Source organism: Eublepharis macularius, chromosome 4, assembly GCF_028583425.1.
Source record: "Eublepharis macularius isolate TG4126 chromosome 4, MPM_Emac_v1.0, whole genome shotgun sequence".
Taxonomy (NCBI): Eukaryota; Metazoa; Chordata; class Lepidosauria; order Squamata; family Eublepharidae; genus Eublepharis; species Eublepharis macularius.
Genome location: NC_072793.1, coordinates 12459209 through 12486396, shown reverse-complemented (window position 1 = coordinate 12486396; position 27188 = coordinate 12459209). Strand labels below are relative to the sequence as shown.

Here is a 27188-nt window from a genome sequence, read left to right as displayed (position 1 = left end):
AAGTCCACTTCATGAGTTCAGAGGAGAGGTATCCAAACTAGGGACCTGGATCACCGTTTGGTGGTCATGGAGGACAAAGGGACAGACTGGACAGGGGTGGAGGGGGCCAGACTGAGCATAAGCCTCGTATCTGGGAACACAGCTGTGCAACCTGAGCCTACGTGCATTGGATTGCACACACTTTGGCCTTTTCATGCCTGCCCAAGGCTGATGGAGGAAGGTCAGGTGTGCAGAGATGGGCAGGGGGTTCAAGCGCACTCTTGGTCTACCCCTGTCCCCACTCTAGTGCAAAGGGTAGCAATTTTCCAGTGTATCTGACTCGGCTCCAAATCAGTAGCTGGAAAATAATGAAAGTTAATTAACTTGGAATGAAATGGCATGTGTGGGGCCAACCCTTGCTGTTGCTCAGGGCTTTTTTTCTGGGGAAAGAGGTGGGAGAGCTCTCACCCGGGGCAACTCCTGGGAGGAGGTGGTGCCCCTGTCACTACATGCGTGCACAGCATGTGCACACTTCTGGGACTGCGCAATGACATCACTTCTGGGAAGTGACGTTATCACGCAGGCCGTGGACACTCCAGAGCACTCCCATGCTCCAAGAGGGCCCTGATTCTGCCTGGATCAGGCCAAATTCAGCCCGAATTGGTCCTGAATCAGCCCAGAAATTGGGCCGAAATGGGCTCAAAAATGTCCTGGATCGGGCTTGAATTGGCCTGGAACGGGCTGCTGCAGCACAGGAGAGCACTCCCCCACTCAGCAGTGGCCTGATTCCGGCTGTTAAGGGCCCAAATTGGGCCGGAACGGGCCAGAAACTGTCAGGATCGGGCCCTAATCGGCCTGGAACAGGCTGCTGCGAAACGGGAGAGCACTCCCCTGCCTGACAGCGACCCAATACTGCCTGTTTTGGGCCCAATCCTAGCGATTTAGGGACCAAATTGGCCCCAAATGGCCAGGATAGGGCCCCAAAGGGCCTGGAACTGGCTGTTGCTGCATGGGAGAGCACTTCCCTGCCCGGCAGTGGCCTGATCATGGCCTTTTCAGGCCGTTCACCCTCCCACTGCGTGTGCTCCCCCCTTTCAGGAGCAGGCTTACCTTAATGGCTATTTGCTCCAGAGGAACTGATCTCCATTCAGAGATCAGAGGGCGAGACCACCACACATCGAGAGGTGCCGGAACACTGTTCCGGAGCATTTCTGCAGAAAAAAAGCTCTGCTGTTGCTGGATCAGAAGGGTGCTTAAGATGCTACCGCAAGTACCCTAGTGGCCTTTAATGTTTGGGGGGATGGCACGGGCAGGGAAGAGCTATGGGTAACAATCAAATGTTCCTTCAGAGATGTGGGCAGGTCGGCCTAGGTCAATAAAACAACGGGGATAAGGAGAATCAGAGCGGCCCAAAGATCTGGGAAAAGAGGAGACCCTTCCCTTGAGCGCTCCTTATCTGCTTTGCTTGCGAAAAGGTCTACAGTCCCTGGTGGAAACTTTTGCCACAGTAAAAGAAGTGAAATTTCGTGGTGGGAATGGGCCTCACCCGTGATGATATCCTCGATGGTTCCATCTTTGCCCTCATAGACCGGCCGGTGGTCCTTGGCCTGGCGTCTCCTCAGCTCAGCAATCAACTCTTGCTGCTGCCACTTGTTGCGCTGCAGAGGCAACTGGGGGCAGGTCAGGAAATAGAAGGGAAAAAAACAAAACCCCACAACCCAAAGCCAACCCATTGCCACGGAGGCTCCTCCCTCACGCATGTGCAAGCGCCCAGAACTGAAGGCGGCAGAAGTGGTACCCCTTTCCAAGGAGGCCCAGCCACACAGCTGGGGGTGCCTCTTTTTCCCCTTGCCTGAGGGTATACACCTGGAGGGCAGAGTGATGGGCCCTGAGTAGCTACAGATCGGTAGCTGCAATGGCTGGGCCTCTGTCAGCAATGAATGGGGAATGAGGGGCACTGCAAGGGGCGCTGCGGGACAGCAAGACCTTTTTCAGCGAGGAGCTGAGTTTCAGTCCCAGTCCCAGAAGTGGAGCCCTGATCAGGGATGCTGTGTAGTAGCTGATGCAGACCGTGCTGTTATCATTTATTTATGTAGGTGCTGCTTTTGTTATATCCTGGGATACATCCAGGGAAAAACACTGGGGCCATGCAGACGTACCCAGGGCTTTTTTTCAGTTGGAACGCGGGGGAACGGAGTTCCGGCACCTCTTGAAAATGGTCACATGGCGGGTGGCCCCGCCCCCTGATCTCCAGACAGAAGGGAGTTGAGATTGGCCTCCGAGGGCAATCTCAACTCCCCCCTGTCTGGAGATCAGGGGGCGGGGCCACCCGCCATGTGACCATTTTCTCCGAGGGCAACCCACTGAGTTCCACCACCTCTTTTCCCAGAAAAAAAGCCCTGGTTATACCCGTGCAGTGAGAGAAAGAGACACATGGCAGGCAAGTAGGAACAAGCCGTAATCAATAGCCTCCTTCAAGCCACCGATCCTGCTGGGTGGAATCCTGCCCCTTCTGGTCTCCCCACACCCTCCAATGCCTTGCGCTGTCTCCTACCTTCTCCAGCCGCTTGGCTTCTTGAGCCAGGGCCTGTTCCCTCTGCGCCTGCTCCTGCTTCTTCCGCAGCTCGTTCTCCTGTTCTGCATCCTGGGAAAGAAAGTTGGGATATGGATGCCACAGCCCAATCACTTGTCCGCTAGGAAGGTTGCTGTTATCATCCACAGCCACACAATGGAGCAGCGGACAGAACGGTGAAATCGGGACATAGGAAATCCAGCTCATGGGGTCAGAATCATAGGCTTGGAAAGTGGATCAGAACATTGTATATTTAAAGGAACCCATAAAAGATATTTGTCCATCTTTTAAAAAAAATAGACTAGAGATTCTGCACAATCTCCCAGGAAACACTTTACAAACTACAAGTTCTAGGTCATCTATGGTCATAGATCCAGAGGAGTTAGCCGTGTTAGTCTGGAGTAGCAAAACAGAAAAGAATAAAGTTGGTTAGTCTTAAAGGTGCTACTGGACTCTTTTCTATTTAGGTCATCTATGTCTATTTCCCTGTAACCTTAAATGTCAGCTGTTTTTGATCCTATCCTCAAGTAAACCACAGTCCCCTCTGTGGATGAGTCGGGAACTGGTCCAACTGGGTAAATCGCTACCTCTTAACCTAACTCACAGGGTTGTTGTAAGCCCTACAGAGAGGGCAGAAAAGAAATCTAAGCATAAGAGAGATGAATTTTATGGGGGGACGGCACACTCATGAACAGGTGCTTCTGGCACTGTGGGCCTAACTACACATTACACAGTCATGTCTTGGCTCACCACAAGGACTTTCAATCAGGCATGCCTTGTGAATTCTGTACATGGAACTCAATTCCAAGGGTGCAGGGGCCTGACTCAGATTAGGACCACGGCACTCGCGGTGAGGGTGCTTCAGTTTCCTCTCTATCCCATCTTGTTTTGCTGACCTGAAACAACCCAAGGAAGTGGCTATTTGCCCTGCCGGAGAAACCTGTATGTCACCCATCAGTTCACATGGCATCCCAAACGGAGCAAACAGCAACACCCTCTCCCACCGGCCAGGTCAGGTCAGGAAAATGGTGCTGAGGACAGAAGATTTAAGCGTTGTCTCCCTGCAGTCTTGATCCAAACCAGACCCTTGCATGCTTGGGAATAGAGTTCCTAGCAAGGAACTCACAATGTGCATCTGACTGAAAGCCCTCATAGCAGACCCAGACACAACCCAAGAACGGTGTAGTGTAGAGTTTGTCCCCTGCAGCTCTGAGATGAGAGCTGCAGAAAGTCCAGTCTGGGATACCAGGATCCTCTGGGTTCCGGAAATCCCTGAGAGCGATATCCGCTGTACTCCCTTGGTCTGGATAATCTGTCACAGAAGGAAGCCAGTAAGCTATGCCCTTGCACCTCCACTCTTTGGCCTGCCTGCCACTCCCCACCCTCCCCGGGCCCCTACTTGCTGTCTCTCCAGAAACGGAGGGGTGCACGTTGTCAGCGCTTAAACCTCGGCATGCAATAGCCTCCTCCAGTGACGGAACCAGACTCTGGAGGTAAGCAAAATAGTGAAGAGTCCAGTAGCACCGTTAAGACCAACCAACTTTATTGCAGCATAAGCTTCCGAGAGCCACAGCTCTCTTCGTCAGATGCATCTTCTAGCATAAGCTTTCGAGAACCACAGCTCTCTTCGTCAGATGCATCTTCTAGCATAAGCTTTCGAGAACCGCAGCTCTTTTCATCAGATGCATCTAGTAAAGAGTCCACTAGCACCATTAAGACCAACCAACTTTATTGTAGCATAAGCTTTTGGGAGCCACAGCTCTCTTCGTCAGATGCATCGTCAGAGCTGTGGCTCCCAAAAGCTTATGCTACAATAAAGTTGGTTGGTCTTAACGGTGCTACTGGACTCTTTACTATTTTGCTACTGCAGACTAACACGGCTAACTCCTCTGGATCTGGAGGTAGGTGTGGCTGATACGGCTCACTGATGTTCATGGGGATGGATTGACTTTGCTGGGGTACCACAAGCTTGGAGAGGCCTACTTAGGAGTGGAGTATCATATAAGAGCAGAAGGGTAACAGAATCTGCAGGGATTCCCATTGGCCAGAAAGAGACGGGATGGAGGATGCAGGGAGGAAATTCTAATTCTGTTGCCCACTGGCCACACCTAACAACAGGCAGAGCAACTTCCTACTGGGAACAATGAAAGGAAAAGCTCGACAGCGGGGTGCTGGAACCTGGGCTGCCTGGTTCGTGCCGGGTATGGTGTGCTACTTTGTAAATGCTAAAGTAACCTGGAATCTCCAGCACCCGTACTCACTTTGTAGGACCGGATAAAGCGTGCAAAGACTGGGAAGAAAACAGAGGGCGGTGTCGTCTTGGGACTCTCACCAAAATACCGCACAACTGTGTTGTAGGCCTCCTGTCAAAACAAAAGCAGCATGAATTGAGAGCAGCATTTTTCGTGCATTAGTTTTATTGTGGGGTGATTATACAATGTGGGCTGCTTGCATCAGATATATGCACAAATATCCTTTAGAAGCACCATGGTAAGCAGGGCTTTTTTTCTGGGAAAAGAGGTGGTGGAACTCAGTGGGTTGCCAGCACAGGGGGCAACTCTTGGCGGGAGGTGGTGTCCCTGGTACCACATGCGTGAGCACAAAGTGTGCGCACGCTCCCAGGACCACACAATGATGCCACTTTGGGTCAGCTGGAACAAGGGGGGAGTTTTTTAAAGTTTAAATAGCGCTTGGTGAAAATGGTCACATGGCTGTTTGCCCTGCCCCCTGATCTCCAAACAGAGGGGAGTTTAGATTGCTCTGTCTGGAGATCAGGGGGCGGGGCCAACAGCAATGTGACCATTTTCAAAGGTGCTGGAACTCCGTTCCACCACGTTCCAGCTGAAAAAAAGCCCTGATGGTAAGTGTGGATTAGTTAAATCTTGCGCTGGGGGCGCATATAAATATGCACACTAGTCACATGGTGGGATTTCCATACAAGAAATCAGCATGTAGTTTGTAGGCGAGCTACACGTAGACACATGCAGTGTTAAAAGACAAATCTGCAAGGTATAAACACATGTACAGTTATGCATCTGAGGAATACATGTGAACATGCCATGCAATACATCCCGGGACTGCTTCTGTTAGAAACTCTTTGCACTACATTTTAAGGCATCACCTCTGTTCATACTCCCGTGCCTGGGCCTCTACTGACCTCTGCAGTCTTAGCGTCCTTCTGTAGTCGATCCAGCTTCCCCTCGTTGGCGCTCAGGAAGCTACGCAGGATGCTGTGCTCGTGCAAGCTGCACTCCCGCCGGATCAGCTCCATGCCACGTCCCAGCTCCTTCACGTCCAGCAACACGTTCTCCAGGGACACTGGGGGGAAGGAAGCCCACGTGGTTGGTCCTTGAACCCACTCAGATTGGGAAGTGCCAACCTGGTTTCTAGGATAATGCAGGCACTGGAAAGCTAAAGGCCTCCAGGCATTCGGGCCTGCCCTCTCGTACGCACTGTGCTAGTATACCTGTATGCACGTATCTGTTGCATACACAAATACACCCCAGTATTGCTAACCCACATGCAGGCACAAACAAAATCATGGTACACACACAGGTTCTCTGAGCCATTGCCTCCTCTTCCTCTTCCCTCAGATTCTTCCTCTCTTGTCCTTTGTTGGCCTTGCCTCTTCCCTGTCCTTGCTTTTTGGGAGGGGGCTCTCCCTCATTCACACATACAAAGGAGACATACCTTGAACTATGTATTCTGACCCGGGCAGCTCCTCTGGCACCCCTGGGCAGCGTGCCCCTGCTGGGGCTGTTGACTGCTTCTCCAGACAGGACGTGCCCTTTTCCTGGCTGGGGCCACCTGCCCAAGTCCCTTCCCGCCAGAGGCTCCGTGCCTTGAGGGCTCCTGTCCCTCAGAACGGTGTGTGGAACTGGGGGCGGCAGCAGGCCCGTCCTGGTCCTCCCGCTCCACCAGAGAGGCTGCCCTTAACAGCAGGAACCGCCCTCGCTCTTCCGCCTTTTATTCCCTCCCTCCTAGGGCCAGCCACTCCCCGTCTCCCACCTCCCAATCCCCAGTGAAACTCCCGACACCTGGGCCAGGTGTGGCCACTCCCTCCTGCCCCACCTCTCCTCCTCCTGGGGGCGCGTCTCTCCTTCCTGTTTTCTGGCTTGCGCTCAGCAGCGGTTAGGGCGAGCCAGCCCTGGCCTGCCCCCTGCCCCCTTTCCCTCCCGAGCTGCCCTCGAGCAGGGCCGCTGGCCAGGACTCTGCTTCCACTCTTGCGCTTGCCAGGACCGCGTGCAGAGCATTGTCCAGCTCTACCCCCGGAGCGCTGTCCTGCAGCTCCATCTCCTGCCTGCGGCTGGGTTGCGCTGCCTCCCGCAAGCCTTCCTGCCCGCACTGATTGTCGGCGGCTGCTCCGTCAGCCCTGGCTGTCTCTGCCTGAGCGGTCGCCATCGCTCTCCTCCTCAAGGGCCTGAGGTGCCGCCGCCGCGTCCCTGGCTGCCCAGGGCACTCCCACCACCGTCTCCACTGCCCTGGGCGCCAATCCAGGCCTGCAGGTAGTTGTCGGCTCTGTGTGGGGGCCAAGCCGATCCCAGATCGAGCCTCGGGGCTGACTCCAGACACCGTCGCTCTAGAGAGCCAGCATAGTGTAATTCTCACAGTGTCACAGTAGGGCCTGGGAGACCCAGGTTCAGTTCCCCACTCTGCCATGGAAGTTTGCTGGGTGACCTTGGGCCAGTCACACCCTCTCAACATAACCTACTTTGCAGGGTTGTTGTGAGGATAAAATGGAGTAGAGGAGAACAATGTAAGCCACTTTGGGTTTTCATTGTGGAGAAAGTTGGGATATAAGTAAAATAAATACATAAATCAAAATAAATACCTGGAGCTGTAATTGGTCCCAGTAACACATGCTTTATAAAGCTCCAGGGGCCGTAATTAGGAACCCAAGCACCTTTCTCTCAGAGCTCGCACAAGACAACACCAGAAGAAGGACTTGCTCACCTGCTGCACATCTCTTAAGCACAACCAATGAAGATGGCTGGAAAGAGCTGTGGTCAGGTGACCATAAGGGACCAATCATATTTCACTTGCCCTTATAAAGCTGCAGCTCCTGGCCTAGCGCCTCAGTGTGAGCAAGTTGGCTCCTGAGTCCTGGATGGGCTCACCAATGCACCTGTCTAGCTGCTCCTTGCTTTTCTTCTTTCAGTTCTCCCATCCCGCCTATCTAGCGATGACCTGCCTTCTGCCTGCCCATCTCAGCCATGGCTGTGCCTCCGGGAAACAGCCCTGATATACATACAGTCAGGGCTTTTTTTCTGGGAAAAAGAGGTGGTAGAACTCAGGACCACACAATGACATCACTTTGGGTCAGCTGGAACAAGGGGGGAGTTTTTTAAAGTTTAAATCGCCCTTGGCGAAAATGGTCACATGGCCGGTGGCCCCGCCCCCTGATCTCCAGACAGAGGGGCGTTTACATTGCCCTCCATGCTGCTGAGCAGCGTGGAGGGCAATCTCAACTCCCCTCTGTCTGGAGATCAGGGGGCGGGGCCACCAGCCATGTGACCATTTTCAAGAGGGGCCAGAACTACGTCCCACCACGTTGCAGCTGAAAAAAAGCCCTGCATACAGTATTTCCTTTTAGCACCAGTTAGGGATGACGACACGCCTGGAGAAGAATGTCTGGTCCCTATAATGGAGGCTTAATGTGTGGATGCAGACACATGGTATGGAGGGAAATAACCTTACCTGGTAAATACAATCATAGTAAGCCTCTATTAAAGGGGCAGAATAGGATTTTTTTTCTCTAGGCACTTGTCAACCCTGGTGGTGGAGAGTGCCCTCAAGTCACAGCTGACTTATAGCAGCCCCTGGTGGGGTTTTCATGGCAAGAGACAAACAGAGGTGGTTTGCCATTGCCTGCGTGTGCAACCCTGGTCTTCGCTGGAGGTCTCCCATCCAGTTACCAGCCAAGGCAGACCCTGCTTAGCTTCTGAAGAGATCAGGCTCACCTGGGCTATTCAAGTCAGGGCACTCGTCAACCCTCCGAACAACGTAAATGAGACTTTGGTAACATATGAAGAAGGGGATTGAAGACAGGGCAAGTGATGGACCCAGTAGTGAGACAGAATTGGATAGGGAAGGAGCCTATGTAATGGCCAGATCCTGCCCTCTGATAAAGCCAGTACAGGGTGTGCCTCTACCTGCAGCCGCCTTCTCCACAAAGTGCAGTTCCTGCCAGAAGTTATTGAGATCTGGGTACTTCTCCTTCACCATCATAGCAATGAAATGCAAGAGTGTCAGTTTCCGGTCTGTTGACTTCGTGTCCAGCAGCTTTAATGGGAAGAACAGATTATCAGGACACCACTACACCAAATCAGAGAAATATCTGCAAACACATATCTGCATGAAAACACATAGTCACCTCTGGACTGATGAGAGCATGCACTTCTTAGGATGTGCGCACACATGGGTATTAGATAGGTGCAGTCTAGCAAGAAATCAGAAGCACAGGGTTCCATGTGTATGCAAGGCTGCACAATCCTGCACATTTGTAGCAGTGCATGATGGGCAACATGCACGTGGGCATGTCTGAGCTCAAGCATGTGCAAAAACAACACTGGGTGGCACAGAAGACAGGGCACACCAAGGGCTGGTACAGAATCTGTGTCAACAAATATAAAGTTGCATGCATTTGTGCTGTAAACGTACGCACAGAACAACCGTCAATTTAAAAAGGCGAATCCTTACATTATCAGTTTAAAACTTCCCCCTTTCTCCTTGGCTCAAATCTGAGTCCGGCATTCTAAGGAATACAGATCAATATCCCCGCACAGCCTCCTTCCGTGCCCTTTCCTTACCAGATCCAGACTCTGCAACTTGAAGCCATAAACTGAACCACGTTTGCTGCTGTTCATGTAGTTGCCGATGGCCAGGATGATCTGCAGGGCAAGAACAAAGAGGTCACACACGGGAGAAGCACGTCATGGCTGAAGTTAAGTGGTGCAGATCAGGAACCTGGGAGGAAGCCTGGGAGGTGGACTGATTAAAAAATATCCCGTCCCTCTCCTTTGCACAATAGTGACACACAACCTAAGGTTCTAATTCTAATTCAACTTTTTATTTCAATAATGCTCTCAAAAGGGCATCGCTGCAAATGTGTACAAAGGCATTCTATAGTTTGATGACTGGTTCTCAACAATACATAGTCATGGCCTTTTTTAAAAAACCTCCTAAAAACATCCGTTTAATTGCTAACTTTCTTTTTTTAGCCCGGTTGCAGTTTATTACAGTCAAAGACCAGCAGAACACAGAAGCAGAAAAGTGCATTACCTTAAAATATGGTTTAAAAGTATAATAAAATCAATATATGATTAAAATATGATACCAATACACATTAATGGTTAGAAGTTGTGTATATAGTTTCCAGTTTAGGATGTATTGCATTGGGCCAAAGGCCATTGCAAACAATAAAACAGTAGCAAAAATATAAGCGACAATACAGTTGTGTATATATAAATATTTCCTAATAATAGATATAATCAGGGCTTTTTTTCAGCTGGAATGCGGTGGAACGGAGTTCCAGAACCTCTTGAAAATGGTCACATGGTCTGGTGGCCCCGCCCCCTGATCTCCAGACAGAGGGGAGTTGAGATTGCCCTCCATGCCACTCAAAGGGCAATCTCAACTCCCCTCTGTCTGGAGATCAGGGGGTGGGGCCACCAGCCCATGTGACCATTTTCTCCAAGGGCAACCCATTGAGTTCCACCACCTTTCCCCCCAGAAAAAAAGCCCTGGATATAATAATTATAGCAGCCTTATCCCACAAAATAATACCGTCTTGTTTGTAGATGCAGAGGAGTTAGCCGTGTTAGTCTGTGGTAGCAAAATCAAAAAGAGTCCAGTAGCACCTTTAAGACTAACCAATTTTATTGTAGCATAAGCTTTCGAGAATCAAGTTCTCTTCATCAGATGCATGATCCGAACTGGTCAAATACAGAAGAGGAGGGATGAGAGGGGAGAGAGGTGACATATATCACAAGGAGACAGAATGCAATTAGCGTGGAGGCAGTCAAAACATTCCTTTGCTTGGAAATGTAAACATCTCCTTTTGGTGTGCAGTCAGTTTGCCGTATTCATTTGTAAGTATCCAATTCCTATGTAGTATAAGCCTTCGATGACAGCAGGGAGAGCTGTGGTCATCGAAGGCTTATACTACATAGGAATTGGATACTTACAAATGAATACGGCAAACTGACTGCACACCAAAAGGAGATGTTTACATTTCCAAGCAAAGGAATGTTTTGACTGCCTCCACGCTAATTGCATTCTGTCTCCTTGTGATATATGTCACCTCTCTCCCCTCTCATCCCTCCTCTTCTGTATTTGACCAGTTCGGATCATGCATCTGACGAAGAGAACTTGATTCTCGAAAGCTTATGCTACAATGAAATTGGTTAGTCTTAAAGGTGCTACTGGACTTGTCTTGTTTGTGTCTTCCTTTGGTAACGACTTACTACTACTGTTGATACTGTCCAATACGTTACTATTCTTATCAGAACAATCCAAGATGAGGCTACACAAGGTTCAAAGCAAGCTGAACAGAAAGCTGCTCAGCCCCCAAGTGGCAAAGGAAGATACACTCTGCTCATGCTTGGATGTGCTCTTTGCCTTCATCTGTACCACACCATGGATCACCCTCGGTATCCTAAAACAGTTCAGGGCTAAACAGAGAGAGCCCCCAACCCCTTTCCTCTTGCAGTGCAGACACCCACCTCCAACATGCGTTTGAGCTTCTGCGAGGACTTGACAGATGCTGAGGCTGCTATGATGGCACTGAGTTGCTACAAGGGACAGAATCCAAAATGGGAATTGTTACTATTCGTGAAGAACATCGGCAACTAATCATTGCAGAATTAATAAAGAGTGAAAGAAAATGGCTCTGTTCACAAGTTGACAACCAAATAAACACCAGGCTAATTATCAAGGAAGGAAGGAAGGAAGGAAGGAAGGAAGGAAGGAAGGAAGGAGAAATGGCCGTGATGGAAGCAGCTCTGCAAATGCAAAAGGAACAGGGTCAAATCTACCAGCCAGAGGCTAGTTGTTGGCAGATCGCATAACTGTGCAGGTGCATTCAGGTAAGTATACATAAGGCAATTCCTTATACTCAGGGCTTTTTTACTGGGAAAAGAGGTGGTGGAACTCAGTGGGTTGCCCTCGGAGAAAATGGTCACATGGCTGGTGGCCCCACCCCCTGATCTCCAGACAGAGGGGAGTTGAGATTGCCCTCTGAGGGCAATCTCAACTCCCCTCTGTCTGGAGATCAGGGGGCGGGGCCACCAGCCATGTGACCATTTTCAAGAGAGTCCGGAACTCTGTCCCACCGTGTTCCCGCTGAAGAAAAGCCCTGCTTATACTGAATCATACCCACTTAGCCGAGTGCCATCTGCTCTTGTTAGCAGATCTCTACGGACTCAGATATGGGACCTTTGGCAATTCTTCTTACCAGCCCTGAGAGTGACAGGAACAGAACCCAAGATCTTACACAAGCAAAGCAAGTGCCCTATTACAGATGCCCTATGACATCCTTGATAAATCTGGCCCTGGACAAGTCTGGGCAGCACCAAATCAGGTGGGGCAGGACCCTGCTGTACGGCAAATATCTGTTGACGTTGCAGCACCAAAAGATGTTAAGAATGTCAAACCGTATCAAGGCTGCTAGATGGTCTGAAGTGCAATCCTAAACACAGTCACACCCTTCTAAGTCTACTGAAGTCAACGGGTGTATCAAGGTGTAACTCTGTTTAGGATTGTGTTAATAATAATGCAATTTTGTTTGCACTTGCTAGAAATATATTCATTTTAATTCTGTTATAATTTTATTTTGTGGCAGGGACTGAATCTCAGATCTCCAAAACAGCTGGCAGGATTGTATTTTTAAAAACAAAATAGAATAAATCTGTATTTATGTGAAATCTGGAACAACTTCAGACTGGTGAAATTACACTCTGACTGGGGCAAACTGGGAGGGAAAACGGCCCTGGGAAAGGGCCTAATCCCCTGGCCTACCAAAGAGGGAAGGCAGGAAAGGCTGCCTGCCCGCCCTTCCCCATGCCCCACCCCTCCAAGGATAGAGGAAAGGAGAGGCAGTATGCCTGCCCAGCAAGCCAGTTGTGGTATTCCCCTCACCACAAGAGGCTCAGGTGGGCCGGGCACTGCCCTTCTGCTATTGGCACACTGGAAAAAGGCCCAGTAACCATAATGACCAATCCACCCCAACCTTGATTTCTTACAATCCCATCCTATACATGTGAACTCTGAAATAACTGCCACCAAATTCAATGGGGCTTACTTCAAAGTAGATTAACATAAGCTTGTACCCTTGCTGTCTGCATAAATGGCTGATATTCTACGGGACCGTCTCTCCCCATATATTCCCCGGAGGACACTCCGATCAGGGGACAAACAGCTGTTGGTGGTCCCTGGCCTCATGGAGGCCTGCCAAGCCTCAACTAGAGCCAGGGCCTTTTTGGTCCTGGCTCCCACCTGGTGGAATGCTCTGTCTGCTGAGATCACGGCCCAGCAGGACTTACTATCCTTCCACCGGGCCTGCAAGACAGAGTTGTTCCACCAGGCATATGAAAAAAAGGGTGTATAAAATCTTAACCCTCCCTGTGAAGGTTGTCCACAATCCTGTTTTAAATGTGCATTAACACACTGCTGTTTTAATGATGTTTTAATGCAGATGAATTTTTATTGTATTTTAATATGTTGTTATCCGCCCTGAGCCCGCTCATGAGGAGGGCGAAATAGAAATTTGAAATAAATAAAATAAATAAAAATAATATTCCCTTGATTCCTTCCAGTTCAGATATAGAAACGTGACCCGAGGCACTAGAAAATGCCGAAGTTCTAATTCTCAGAATCCCCCACTTCCTTCTCAAGGGTTGAGGACAGCACTCAAGAGGGGTGGCTCCAGCTGAGGAGAGGGGATTCCCATACCGGCATGAGCATCTGGATGTTTTCACTGAAGTTGCCCAAGAAGGCCATAATGGCCATGCGCTGTGTCAAGCGCTCCACCTTGCTGAAGTGCAGCATGAAACGGTCCTCATCGGACAGCTCTTCCAGCGGCTTCCGCTCCTTCTCATACTGGCGCAGCAGCTTGACTTCGTTCTCTGTGGGGAGGAAGCGCATAAGGCACTCCACAAAGTCCACCGGCAGGGTCTTCAAGTCAAACCTGAAACACACACCAGCATTAGCAGCCTCCCATTAGAAGACAAGGAGCAGAGGCGCCCCTTGGAATGTCCACGACACTCTACAAGGGGAAAAGATCATTGTGCTAAAGGGTAGGGAGGACACACAAAGTAGAATACGCACGTATGGATCGCTTTGCAGATTTCCTCAGTGGTCCTTCCTGCTTTGCGTAGCGTGATAGCAAGGTTCTTGGCCCGGTTGGCCTCCAGGAGGGTGACCTTGTTGACTGCTTTATGAGATGCCTTGTTTTTAGAGCACAAGAGGTCGATGGCAGGTCCCTGTGCTTTGGTCTTAAACAGTTCCTCAAACTTGTCTAGGTCAAGGTCCTGAAAGAGAAATGGAGAACCCAAAGAGTTACCCATCCAGCTGCTGAGCCAATGGTGTTAAGTTACAAGCCAGAAGTAACTCTCGGTCAAGACCAGCAAGTTCACCAGAACCTGTTCTGCTAGGACAACTGTTCTGGAAAATTCCTCAGGCCTCCCTCAGCCTGTGCTCAATAGTATGTTTCAAGCCCTCTCTTGCTTACTAATTACCCAAAGGCAACAAGCCGAATAGGAGCTGAAGTTTGTTCCTCTGAGCCTGCGAGATCCTTAGTGGGAACTCTCCTACTTTCTCAACGAATTCTACAGAGAGTCGGCACATGATGTGCTAGAGTCTCCCTCAGCAATCTGGAGACAGCTCAGGCTCCACTTGTTTCACCTTCCCACTACCAGCACCCACAGTAAGACACTGATTCTCAATCAGTCATCAGTTGCCCCACAAATGGAAACATCCAACGAAGAAAGAAAACAGTAGGCGTGCCCTAACTTGAAAGACGGGTGCATTGTTGCACCTGTAACATCAAGAAAGAATTGTTTTAAGGAGTCATAAGCCCAGGGCTTTTTTTCAGCTGGAACGCGATGGAATGGAGTTCCGGCACCTCTTGGAAATGGTCACATGGCCGGTGGCCCCGCCCCCTGATCTCCAGACAGAGGGGAGTTGAGATTGCCCTCCACGCCACCGGCGAGGAGGGCAATCTCAACTCCCCTCTGTTTGGAGATCAGGGGGCGGGGCCACCGGCCATGTGACCATTTTCACCGAGGGCGATTTAAACTTTAAAAAACTCCCCCCTTGTTCCAGCTGATCCAAAGTGACGTCACTGAGCGGTCCTGAGTACCACCACCTAAAGGAATCTTACTCTTTTCCCAGAAAAAAAGTTCTGCACAAGCCATAAAAGATCTGGCTATTTTCCAATATCATTGTACAAGACTAATGCCAAGTAAAATTCCTTTATTTTGTGTCAGCTTCATTTGCTCTCAGTGAAATCAGCACATGGCCGTATCTTATTGGCTATGTTACAGGGGCAAGTTTTTGCTCGAATAAGAGAAAAAATTAAATATTTTAAACAAAATGATATTAATTCAGTGGTCCTTCGAGGCTGTGAAAAGTCACCAAAATGGCACAAAGGATAAGTCACATTGGGGAAGGGTTCCAGGAACATTTCTCCCCAAACAGCCCCATCTCCTTTCATGCCAAAAATATCTGAGTTCAAACATTTGGCATAGCCCTAGGGTTTTTTTCCTGGGAAAAGACGTGGTGGAAATCAGTAGGTTGCCAGCACAGGGGGCAATTCCTGGCGGGAGGTGGTGTCCCTGGTACCACATGCGCAAAGTTCGTGCATGTTCCCAGGACCACACAATGGGTCAGCTGGAACAAGGGGGTTGTTTTTAAAAGTTTATGTCACCCTCGGCGAAAATGGTCACATGGCCAGTGGCTCCGCCTCCTGATCTCCAGACAGAGGGGAGTTGAGATTGCCCTTCGCACAGCACGGAGGGCAATCTCAACTCCCCTCTGTCTGAAGATCAGGGGGCAGGGCCACCGGCCATGTGACCATTTTCAAGAGGTGCCGGAACTCCGTTCCACTGCGTTCCAGCTTAAAAAAAGCCGTTTATACCCTTCCTTTCTCCCCAACGGGGATCCAAAGCAGCTTACATCATTCTCTTTTCCTCCATTTTTTCCTCACAACAAACCCTGTGAGGTAGATTAGGCTAAGAGAATGTGACTGGCCCAAAGTCACCCAGCAAGCTTCCATGGGAGAGTAGGGAGCTAAACCTTCCAGATCCTAGTCCATCACTGTAACCACGACACCACACTAGCTCTCAAAAATGCTAGTTCTTTAGCATAAGTAGTCAATAGCACACAAATCCTCCTGTCCCAAGACCGTGAATGTACTTTGGCCACACTCCTAATTTATCCTTTTCCCCTCATCTTCAGCTCTTTGGGTTGTAACCAACCAGCTGTGAGTGGATCTCCATTGTGCTCCTGAAAACACTGATTCTCAGGTTCTGGGATCCTCCAGGAACAGTGCTGAGCATGATATGGAGATCTGCATTGAGGTGGAGGGGGGTAAATGAAAATCATGCCCCTCCTCTGCTGATGCAAGAACCAACAGTTGTCAGTGGAAAGTAACTTCGGGACACAACCCTGTTATCTCCAGCCCCATTTTGCCTTCCCGAGACCTTTCCTTTTCAGGTCATTGCCTGCTTGGCCTAATTTCCTTTGTCCACAATGGCCATTTCCACATGGTGTTAAAGTGACGGGCTACTTACTGAATGCTGGCAGTTTTTTTCATAGATTCCAGACGCCTCCGATTTCAAAGCGGAAGCAGGCAGTTAGCGTCCTTTACCCGGCAAAGGAAAGAGTGAGAAATCCCGTTCTCAAAAAAGACGCTGAACAAACGAAAGTGAAACTGCCTGCTTCCACTTTGAAATCGGAGGCATCTGGAATTTGTGAAAAAAACCAGTTCACAGCATGGTGTTTATTGGTTTTCTATGTATTTACACCATGGTCCAGCTGTATTCTTTTGGTATTGCCTTTGCCTTTTCCCTTACCTCCAAGATTTTCTCATCATCCAGTTCGCTGAAGACTGTGCCACTGATCTGGTTGGGCTTCAGTGCCGTCCAATTAAAGACCGGTAAGCGGAATTTGGTCTTGATGGGCTTCTTAATCCGGATTGCTTGAGACACAGAAGACAGAGTGCATAAAAGTTTTATTTGATTGTGCAGGTGTGGGAGACGCCAAGCCACACTTGAGACAGTCCCAATAAGATTTTGGGCAAAAGCAGACTGTGCTGGATCTAGGGTTGCCAGCTCCAAGTTGGGAAATTCCTGGAGATCTGGACGGTGAAACCTGGAGAAAGTGGGGTTTGGGGAGGGAAAGGACCTTGGCATAGCATAATTCCATAGAGTCCCCCCTCCAAAGTAGCCATTTTCTTCAGGTGAACTGATCTCTGTGGCCTGGAGACCAGTTGTAATTCCGGGAGATCTCCAGCCCCTACCTGGAGGCTGGCAACCCTAGCTGGATGTTCCGGCAGTTTTCTGTTTGGTTTTCATTCCCCCTTAGAAACATGCCATGATTTCTCAAAGGCAGCCACCAAGGTACTTTGGGGGCAGTCACTAAGCCCTTTCCTGTTGTTCATGTAAGCCCACTGAGTGCAGAGACACACATACCTCTTTGTGTTGTATAGAACAAGAGTAAAGATTAAAATCAGTAAACAAAGCTGGTAACTTTAAAAACTGAAAACACAGGTCAACAGCACACACATACTCATTTGTCAGATAAAATCCATACTAAAAATCCCACATTACAAAAGACCAGGGCTTTTTTTCAGGGGGAACACGGGGGAACGGAGTTCCAGAACCTCTTGAAAATGGTCACGTGGCTGGTGGCCCCGCCCCCTAATCTCCAGACAGAGGGGAGTTTAGATTGCCCTCCGCGCCACTCAGTGGCGCAGAGGGCAATCTCAACTCCCCTCTGTCTGGAGATCAGGGGGCGGGGCCACCACCCACGTGATCATTTTCTCTGAGGGCAACCCACTGTGTTCCACCACCTCTTTTCCCAGAAAAAAAGCCCCGCAAAAGACCAAACCTTGTGTGAATTATACACATTGCTAAATATATGAATAATTATGAATATTTTTACCATTTCCCCCATTTTCTCTGGATTTACTTGTCATGCCAGAGGGGAGCTACGCAAAGCGTTGATGACTCGCCCTGCAACCAATGGAAATGTGTCCAGCCACCCTCTGGCTTCTGAGATTTCAGTACTCGTTGCCTACACACTTTCAAGAATATTTTTGCGGCTGTAAGGACTATAAACTTTATTTAAAAAATAAAATCTGAATGTGCATACAGCACCACATTATGTGCTTTTTTCTGTGCTTTGGAAGGATTGTGGAAGCCACACCACGCTGTCTACACCCGCGGCCTTCAAGCCACGGGTCACAGTCCTCAGGGAACATCACATGCCTCTCTCTGCACGCATGCTGACAAGAACAACAGGACAAGCAAGAGGAGGTCACTAAGTGCCAAGCCACAAGTGACGCCTGACCCAGGTTGGACACTTGTCAGCTTCCCTCAAGTTTTGATGGGAAATGTAGGCATCCTGGTCTTGCAGCTGTAATGGAGAGCCAAGCTGTAAAACCAGGATGCCTACATTTCCCATCAAAACTTGAGGTAAGCTAACAAGTGTCCAACCTGTGTCAGGCGTCACTTGTGGCTTGGCTCTAAGAGGTAGAGAAGATTCCTCGCGACTCTGCCTCTCGGCTTGTTCCTCAGTACAGTATGCCTCCTCTGGTTCTAGGCTTGTGTTTCCATTCCCCGCTCTCGTGGTCTGCTGCTGCCCTTTATCCTGATCTTGACACTGGTAAGATCTGAATCCTGGCCCCTCTTCTTTCTATCATGTGACTCCGCAGTCACATAACTTCCTGTCATGTGCTTCCCATTCAGTATGCCACATGCTGCTTGCTGGCTGAGGGTTAAAAATGGGTCCTAGATCTGGAAAGGGTGAAGAAGACCCCTGGTCCACATCCCTCTTTGAGGCTTTGGCCACCGTCTCTGAGTACAGGGAAGATGACAGTAGGGTGGTGGTGCGTGTTCCGTACCTGATAATCCCATACTGAGCACCATGGAAGGTGATGTGCCAGGAAGTGGTGGGGCTGGCGGGCATTTATCTGTGACAGGAAAGAAACACAGGATCAGGCACTGCGATGATTCACCTGTATCAAAAAACGCCGTTTTCTTTGCACTGAGGGACAAGCTTACCTGGTAGTGGAGGAGGGGGTGGAGGAAGAGGGGGTGGAGGAGGGGGTGGTGGAGGGGCAGCCTCCATAGGAGGCAGGACTGGGAGGCGGAGCTCATCCTCGGGGATGTCGCTGAAGTTGATGTCCATCTCGGGAGGAGGCGGCAGTGGCAGGTGGTCACCCCCCGTCGGATGTGAGGTATAGTGACGCCGGAAAGCCTCCTCTTTCTCCTTGATGATTCTGCGCAGGGTGTGCACCTGATTGCTCGCACTCTCGTACGTCTCCTGCCCCAGGGCACAAACACAGATGAAGGCGCATTTCATCGTCTGAAGACCATCCATTGTTTAGCTCCCATTCAGGGGAAGCTTGCCCAGATTAACTTACAGGGAAGTTTCCTGGCGGGCTTGTGCCCTAAAGGATCGCTAGCCATCGGCCAGGGCTTTTTTTCAGTGGGAACGTGGGGGAACGGCGTTCCAGCACCTCTTGGAAATGGTCACATGGCTGGTGGCCCCACCCCCTGATCTCCAGACAGAGGGGAGTTGAGATTGCCCTCTGCGGCACAGAGGGCAATCTAAACTCCCCTCTGTCTGGAGATCAGGGGGCGGGGCCACCAGCCATGTGAACATTTTCTCCAAGGGCAACCCACTGAGTTCCACCACCTCTTTCACCAGAAAAAAAGCCCTGACGTCGGCCATTACGTTTCTTCTCTCCTCACCCCCACCTCCCAGGATTAAATATTACTATAACTTTGACAGAAAAAAGATGTCATTTCAGCTTGGCCAGGAGAGTTCCAGTACAGGATAAAAGGAGTCGTTTTTTTACTTGGAGCAGCTTAGGCTCTTAAACCCTAGGTAGATGGGGTCTAGTGTCACCTTCTCCCTGACATACTAGCTTTCTCCGTGCAGAGACTTCAGAGAATTATAACTGCCGTTACAAATCTTTCCACTGAGAAGCCCCAGAAGGGTGTCTTTTGAATTCTAGGGTTCTCTAGAATACAATTTGTTTTAAATCAAAAGTAGGAGCCCTGCTTTTGCCAAATTCTCACTTTTTTTTTTCTTACCCGCATACCTTAACAATCTCCAGTTCCTTCTCCCGTTGTAACAGCTGCTTCTCCAACTCTGCCACTCGCATTATGTTCTCATTCTCCAGGTCCAGCAGCTTTTCTGTCAACTGAAATGAAACGGGAACCTCTGACTAGTGCGACCTTCGGTTAGGATGATTCTCCTTTGATTATTTTAGCCAGAAAAATATTTGTCCAAATTTCTCACATCTAATTTTTTAAAAAATAAGCTGCTGGCCCTTATGGATGTAGAGATATTCTATAAAACGTGCACTCTATGCACTCAAAGGTATACGGTGCAGAGCCGGGATCAGACAAGATACAAACAAGGATCTTCTGTAGTTATTTAAAAGGTTAAAAATCAGCCTGGTGTGGAGAAGGGGACTGACTGAGATGGGGAAGTTTATTACTCCCTACCCACATTTCCCTAATGCCGCTCACTGCCAAAATCAGAAAATCCTGGAGAACTAAAATCTCTTGCCATATTTGTGACTATCTAAAGAGCAGCTTGCTCTTAGTCGTTAGATGAGAAGAACAACAGTGGCAGACTAGTTCATTCCAAGTTTTGCACAGGACTGAACGACATGGGGTGCTTTGCATAGTATCATGGAGTGGCCGGCCTAATTTTGTTCCCTGAACCGAGACTCAAACCAGACTTCATAGAGGAGGAAATTCAGCTGCTGCTGGCCCGTATTGTACTATCTTAGTGGCTCGCTGATGTTAGCATAATGTTAGCATAGCCTTAGTTGGTATTCTAACCAGAGCTTTTTTTCTGGGAAAAGAGGTGGTGGAACTCAGTGGGTTGACCTCAGAGAAAATGGTCACATGGCTGGTGGCCCCGCCCCCTGATCTCCAGACAGAGGGGAGTTGAGATTGCCCTCCGCGCCGTGGTGCGGAGGGCAATCTAATCTCCCCTCTGTCTGGAGATCAGGGGGGCGGGGCCACCAGCCATGTGATCATTTTCAAGAGGTTCCGGAACTCCGTTCCACCACGTTCCCGCTGAAAAAAAGCCCTGATTCTAACCATGCCACCCCAAGCAGAGTTTCACTTCAAAGGATTTAGAAGAGTGTATCTCTGTTTAGGACAGCTCCGCAAGCCTCTTCAGCGTGGGTTCCAGGCAGAGAACAGACTAGAGCAGAACTGATCCCTCGATTGCACCATGCGGCTGGGAGTTCCATTAACAGAATTCCCATTAGATGTTTTTCCCTTGGAAAATGAAGCACACAGAGGCCTAATTTGGAAAGTGGTAGCGGGGGGGGGGGAGTTAACCCTATACCCTCCACTGTTTTCCTAATCTGAAAAAGCCCCCGCTAGCTGCTATTGACCCTACTTGGAACAGTGCTCATGGGGCTATGAAATCCAACATATACAAAAATGCAAAGTTACTCAGAAAGATCTAAAGAGAGAGGAAAATGACAGGATTACCTGGAGAAAAAAAAGTTAGTATCGGGCAGATCAAATTGCTCTCAAGAGGCCACGATAACAGAAATGGAGATAAAATGCAAAATCCGGATTAAGGATCAATGACAACTGGGCATGGGGTGGGAGGAATGGAATGGAATGCAATGGGTTGGCAGTGGACGGGAGTGAAGGTGAGCATGTTAACTCTTGGAGTCTTATCCAGGGAGGCTCTTCTCTCACTATATTCACACACAAAGGGGATGGCTTAGACACCTACATGAGATAAGTGCTCTTCCAACTCTTCCACTTTCTCAAGTGCCACGTTCTTGGTCTCAGCATCCTCCAGCAGCCCGCCCACATCGAACACATTGTCCAAGTAAGCCTGGATCTGCACTTGCAGCTTTTCACTTTCTGTGTGTCTCGACTTCTGCAGAGAGAAAAAGCAATCTAGTAATAGTAAAAGTGACACGTGGGGCAGAGGAAGCAATCCGAGGTCTGAAGTCTGTCCAATTGTGAACAAAGGCAGCAGTCTTTAAAGGCCAAGGATGAGGGTGTCACAGCAATGAGTCTTCCGCACAGAAAACTGTTACAATTGTTCTTAGCCTCTCATTTCTCATTTCTAGTTCATCTGGTGGTGCTTAACTGGATATAAGGGAAGCAGCCACAGGGAAAAATAAAAGCACAATGCCAGCACAGTCAGCAAGTGTGACCAAATGCCAAGAATAATACCTGTTGAAAGGGTTTGGGGTATATTTTCAATACAGATGTATTTAGTTTATATACCCCTTCAATTGTCACACCTTTCCCTTTCCCATAGCATCTTGGTAACTGTAGTTTAATGGAGATGCTGAGTGTTTGTTAGCAATCCTTACTTTTGTGGAACTACAATTCCCAGCATTCCCTAAGAAGAGAAGAGGAACTATTAAAGCAGTTGAAGCAGTCTGAAGTGCAGATGTGCGCTTTGTGGTTTCTTTAAGAATGTCTGTGCAATGACATTTATTAGCCAAATCTGCCTTTCGTCTAGAATTCCAGCCTTCACTTCTAGCTGGAAATTAATCGGCTGTATAAAAAATTTCATTTTGATCTAAACCTAACCCATTTTCTGTAGCTCATGTTGTTTGTTAATTTGCTGTTTCAAGTGCTAGAGCTCTGTTATCCTTTGGAATTTTTCCTTTCCATGCAGGGAAAGAAAGATGCGGGTTCCATTTCTACAACTATTTATTTCAGAGTTCTTTCACCAGTTTGCCAACTGCTCCAGAGCAAACGGTTTGATAGATCACAGCCTCTTATTGGATGCTTTCAACTTACAAAAACCGTCTTTGTCTAATGGGATTGTAAATGGATTGGCTGTCAGCTGGGGAGACAGAAGAGATACTGGACTGGAGTCTGGTATCTTGGCAATTTAAATGAAGGCTGGAGACAGATCAGAAGTTAGAAGGCATTAGAGACATTTCTTGTGTAGGAAATACACAAGTATTTCCTTTACCCCACTGTCACCCATGATCATGGATTTTGGAAACATTGATCATGATCATTTGGAAACATGATCATTTATTTTGAAAACCTCAAAAGCCTATTTAGCAGAGGTGAAAGTATACACGTCACAAACAGTGGTTTGTGGTTGAAAGCTGTAAAATAAACTATTGCCATCCTTCTCCAAATGAAGTCATATTGCCCAACTACAGCAGTAACCAGAGTTCATCTGTACAGGGAAATTTGGTTGCATAACAAGAGGGAAGCTTATTTTAAAAGAGGGGCATTTCTCAGGAAACGACAAGCAAGCATCCATCTACTTTCACCAGTTGCAAACTATGTCCTGTTATTTGCAAAGAAGCTCAAAAAGTTTTCTAAATGAAGCTTGTATGGCTAAATTCAGGTATCATAAACAAACTGGAGCTTGTTCCTTTACTCCTCCCCTCTCCTGGTTTAAGAAGTCTTCATTCTTATTCCCATTTGTTTTAACATCCAAAGGCAGATGCCTTAACAAACTAGGATTTATTTTTTTCTCCCTGTAATGAAGGTTCTAAACCAGGATTTAACTATGACTTAGAATCATGATTACTAGGAAAGAAACTGCAACTGGGTGAAGTGTCTGTATTTAGACATCAGAGCAAACTGGACTGAAGATTATTTAAACCAGGGAGTCTTCAGTCTCAGTACAACACACAAGGGCAGGTGGGAGGGAGAGCACAAGCATGACAATAAACTAGATCTGTGACTAACAAACTCCAGTTTGTTCATCACCTCTCGCTCTCTCTCTGGCACGCACACGTGCACACACATACGCACACACACTCTGCATTGGTTCTACTCGCTTCAAAACAAGAGACAATTCTCTTGTTTGTCAGACTGCACAGAGAAGCCATTGAAATTCACAAGCATAAGCAAAACTTCAACAGGAAAGAAGAAACCTTAAGAATGAACAGAGCATGGTTTCCAGTTCTGAAAAACACCAGGCTAACAAAACACTCGACAATAGCCCTGCAGAGAAGATTAGCACATCAAGCCCCAATCCATATGCAAAAGAACCTCCTCAGGATACAGTGAAGCCTCCCGCCATTAGCATTCCACACCCTGGGAAACTCTTACAGGATGACTCAGCTCAACCCCACCCCTCCTGAGTAGATACAAATGACCTGCCAACATCTTTTCCACACTGTGACACTGAGAGAGCTCTGTCTTTTGGTGCTACACCTCTGAAGATGCCAGCCACAGCTGCTGGTGAAACGTCAGGAACTACAATGCCAAGACCACAGCAATACTTCCCGGAAAACCCACAACAACCAAGAGACAATTCTGCTAAAAGGATGAACAGGTATGCTTAATTAGGTAAAGGGAGTCCCCTGTGCAAGCACCGAGTCATTATTACTGACCCATGGGGGGACGTTGCATCATGACGTTTTCTTGGCAGACTTTTTGTTACAGGGTGGTTTGCCATCGCCTTCCCCAGTCATCTACAGTTTACCCCCAGGAAACTGGGTACTCATTTTACCGACCTCGGAACGATGGAAGGCTGAGTCAACTTTGAGTTGGCTATCTGAACCCGGCTTCCGCCAGGATCGAACTCAGGTCGTGAGCGGAGCTTGGGCTGCAGTACTGCAGCTTACCACTCTGTGCCACGAGGCTTCATTACTGGCCTGTCAACGAGCACTGCATTGGTAATGCTCTAGTCTAGACTACATTTTAGTACATATAACTTTTTGTAGAGGAATGATTGATAATCTAGTGAATCTATGATCCCCACTAGAACACACCCACAGGATTCTGGATGACCTGTTCATTTGTTAGAAGATTTGTCTCATGCTTTCTGATAGCCCCAAGTTGGCAAAGCCAACCAACAATAATCTATCCTATCAGGAAACAGAACAACAGAGCTGGCTTGTAAAAATACAGCCCTTAGTACTGACAGCTGAAGCCCAGGCCCTCAGCAAAAAAGCCCCGTTAGGAGGAGCCTCCTGAAAGCTTTCTGAGAGCCCATTCCAAAAGGTGGGAGGAATGATGGAGAAAGTTCTCAAGAAGGTTTCAATGAAATATACCACCTGCAAAGAGGGACCGACAAGATGGAGTTGTTGGACTGAGACCGAGCGCAAGGCACATCGCTCACATCTCAGTGATTTCGCCCCAAGGATCAAGGACTGCTTCTGAGAACAATTTTCTTCCACTTTTATCAGCTATTCTAGATTATTTTTGCACACTGGGGGTCAAAGAGTAGGCATTACCTGTAAGAATTCTTCCAGGCCTAGCTTGGTGAACTCATATTGCAAATGCACTCGGAAATTCATGTCCTCTACCGAATGCACCACAATGTTGATGAACTGCATACAGGCCACCTGCAAAACAAAGAAGGGCAGTTGGGATTCTGGTGCACAGTCCTTGCCCGATGGCTTCTTCTACCTTTTCTCTGAAGCAGGCACCGCTGTTGTTTTTTTAAAATAATTAACACAGCCTTTACATTATGGGGAAATAATGAACAAGTCCCACTTTCTTTCCATTTGTTGGGTGGAGGAAGCAATGGAGATGCTGGAACAAGGTCCAAGTCTGTCGAGACAACAAAGGAAGGCACAACTCCTGCAAAATGTAGGAGGACCCTTCAGACACGGACACTCAAGGCACCTGGGCTGCCATTCTGCATGCCATTTAAGCTGCTTAAATCCCAGTGGCCTATAGGTAGTGTCAGAATGTCAGTTCTCCAGCCAAAGCTACGCCATGTTCTCCTGTTATAATCTGTAGTTGTTTAGTTCTCTCCCTCCAGGCCCAGGTGCTGCCCAGACGGCCTATATCCATGGGAACGAAGAATTCTTATCAGCCCGGCCGACCTTGACGTCCTCGCCTTCCCAGGCCTTCTAGACAGGACTAAGGGGGGAGGCTGGGAAGGGGTGTTTGAAGGGTTGTTACTTTCGTTTTATGTGTCATTCTCAACAAAGCTTAGGTTCAGCCAAGGGCCTCAAGTCCTTGGATCATGGACCCCTGTATCCTGAGCATAATCTTCCAATAAACCTTTTGAAACCAAGAGATCTTGTGCTTCTTGCAGAAGGGGGGGAGACGAACTCTAGATAACTGGGATTCCATAGTCTGACAGGTAGCCTGACTGTGCGAAAGATTGCAGTGACGGTCTTTGATTACCTGCAGGCTGAGTGATGCAAAAAGAGCAGGGAGGGAGAAGAAAAGGCACAGTCTCTAGGCCGGTCCACATTCTTACCTTAACGGCAGACTAAAGCGCTCTGCAGGCTACTGTTCAAGTTCAGAGACAGTCTCACTGTAAACGAACGCGCTTGCATGTCCAGGGAAGCCCCTATTCAGATCCCTGCACCACTGCTGACAATTTTTTGAAACTCTGCGAAATTTCATTGGCTACTATTCTGCTACAACATATTTAGCATCAGAGCTAATCTAGTCCCGGCCATTATGGGAAGTAAACAGCTAGACTAAGAGAACCCTTAGTCTGACATATTGCAGGAGGTCTTTTTTTGCTCAGGAGAGCTGCAGTCCCTCCTCCTCCACTCCCGACAGAAAACCAGCATAAATTCCTTTAGCATTTTTCCCCATGGGTATAAGTGTCTGAGTAAGGTGATGGTGTACCAGGAAACCTTCAGATGCAGCATGACTCCCCGCACCCGCTCAATAAAAGAGTGTGTGGTTCCTTAAAAAGAGGTGCCCATGTTCAGTGACATAGACATTAGCAGGGCTTTTTTTCTGGGAAAAGAGGTGGTGGAACTCAGTGGCGGAACTCAGGACCGCACAATGACGTCACTTGGGATTAGCTGGAACAAGGGGGGAGTTTTTTAAAGTTTAAATCGCCCTCGTCGAAAATGGTCACATGGCTGGTGGCCCCGCCCCCTGATCTCCAGACAGAGGGGAGTTGAGATTGCCCTCCGTGCCATGTGTCTGGAGATGTGTCTCCCGCCCTCTGTCTGGAGATCAGGGGGTGGGGCCACCAGCCATGTGACCATTTTGAAGAGGTGCCGGAACTCTGTCCCACTGTGTTCCCGCTGAAAAAAAAGCCCTGGCCATTAGCAATGAGATTCAGCTTTGAGTTTCAAAACAGAGGTTGGATATTGAGTAACGAGCACAGAGACAAAAGTACTAGAATAACATATGACCCTTACTTTCCAGTTTGATTTGGGAAATCCGTTGATTTTACAGCAAAAAATAAAATTAAGTGCCACAATATGGTGGGGCTGGTAGTAATTCATGGTGCAGGCTATAAATTCTGTGATAACGCTGATACCCTATTGGCTCTCGGGCTATGTCTTTCCTCCACTTTGGCTGAAAGATTTTTCTCCTCTCCCCATGGGTAACAGAGATTACCTCCCTCGATTCTATAATGCTTCTGTAGCCATTTATACTAGTGGGTCACTTTTATATCAGATGACAAACTGACCACTGGTCTCTTGATCTTGCATTGCACTAAGACA

At 48.5% G+C, this 27188-nt stretch overlaps 1 protein-coding gene across 1 annotated transcript in view; it reads right to left on the bottom strand.

The window, feature by feature from the left end:
* Positions 1–27188, bottom strand: part of FMNL3 (formin like 3) — a 138633-nt gene that overhangs the window by 5839 nt on the left and 105606 nt on the right. The window contains exons 11-25 of the mRNA XM_054976159.1: positions 24993–25103; positions 21551–21700; positions 19881–19982; positions 18835–19096; positions 18675–18743; positions 16624–16748; positions 13877–14079; positions 13502–13736; positions 11275–11343; positions 9361–9441; positions 8704–8833; positions 5709–5869; positions 4813–4914; positions 2534–2623; positions 1526–1649 (exon numbers count right to left, since the gene is read on the bottom strand). Of these exons, the coding sequence (XP_054832134.1) occupies positions 1526–1649; positions 2534–2623; positions 4813–4914; positions 5709–5869; positions 8704–8833; positions 9361–9441; positions 11275–11343; positions 13502–13736; positions 13877–14079; positions 16624–16748; positions 18675–18743; positions 18835–19096; positions 19881–19982; positions 21551–21700; positions 24993–25103 (2014 nt within the window). The remainder of the gene's footprint in view (positions 1–1525; positions 1650–2533; positions 2624–4812; positions 4915–5708; positions 5870–8703; positions 8834–9360; positions 9442–11274; positions 11344–13501; positions 13737–13876; positions 14080–16623; positions 16749–18674; positions 18744–18834; positions 19097–19880; positions 19983–21550; positions 21701–24992; positions 25104–27188) is intronic.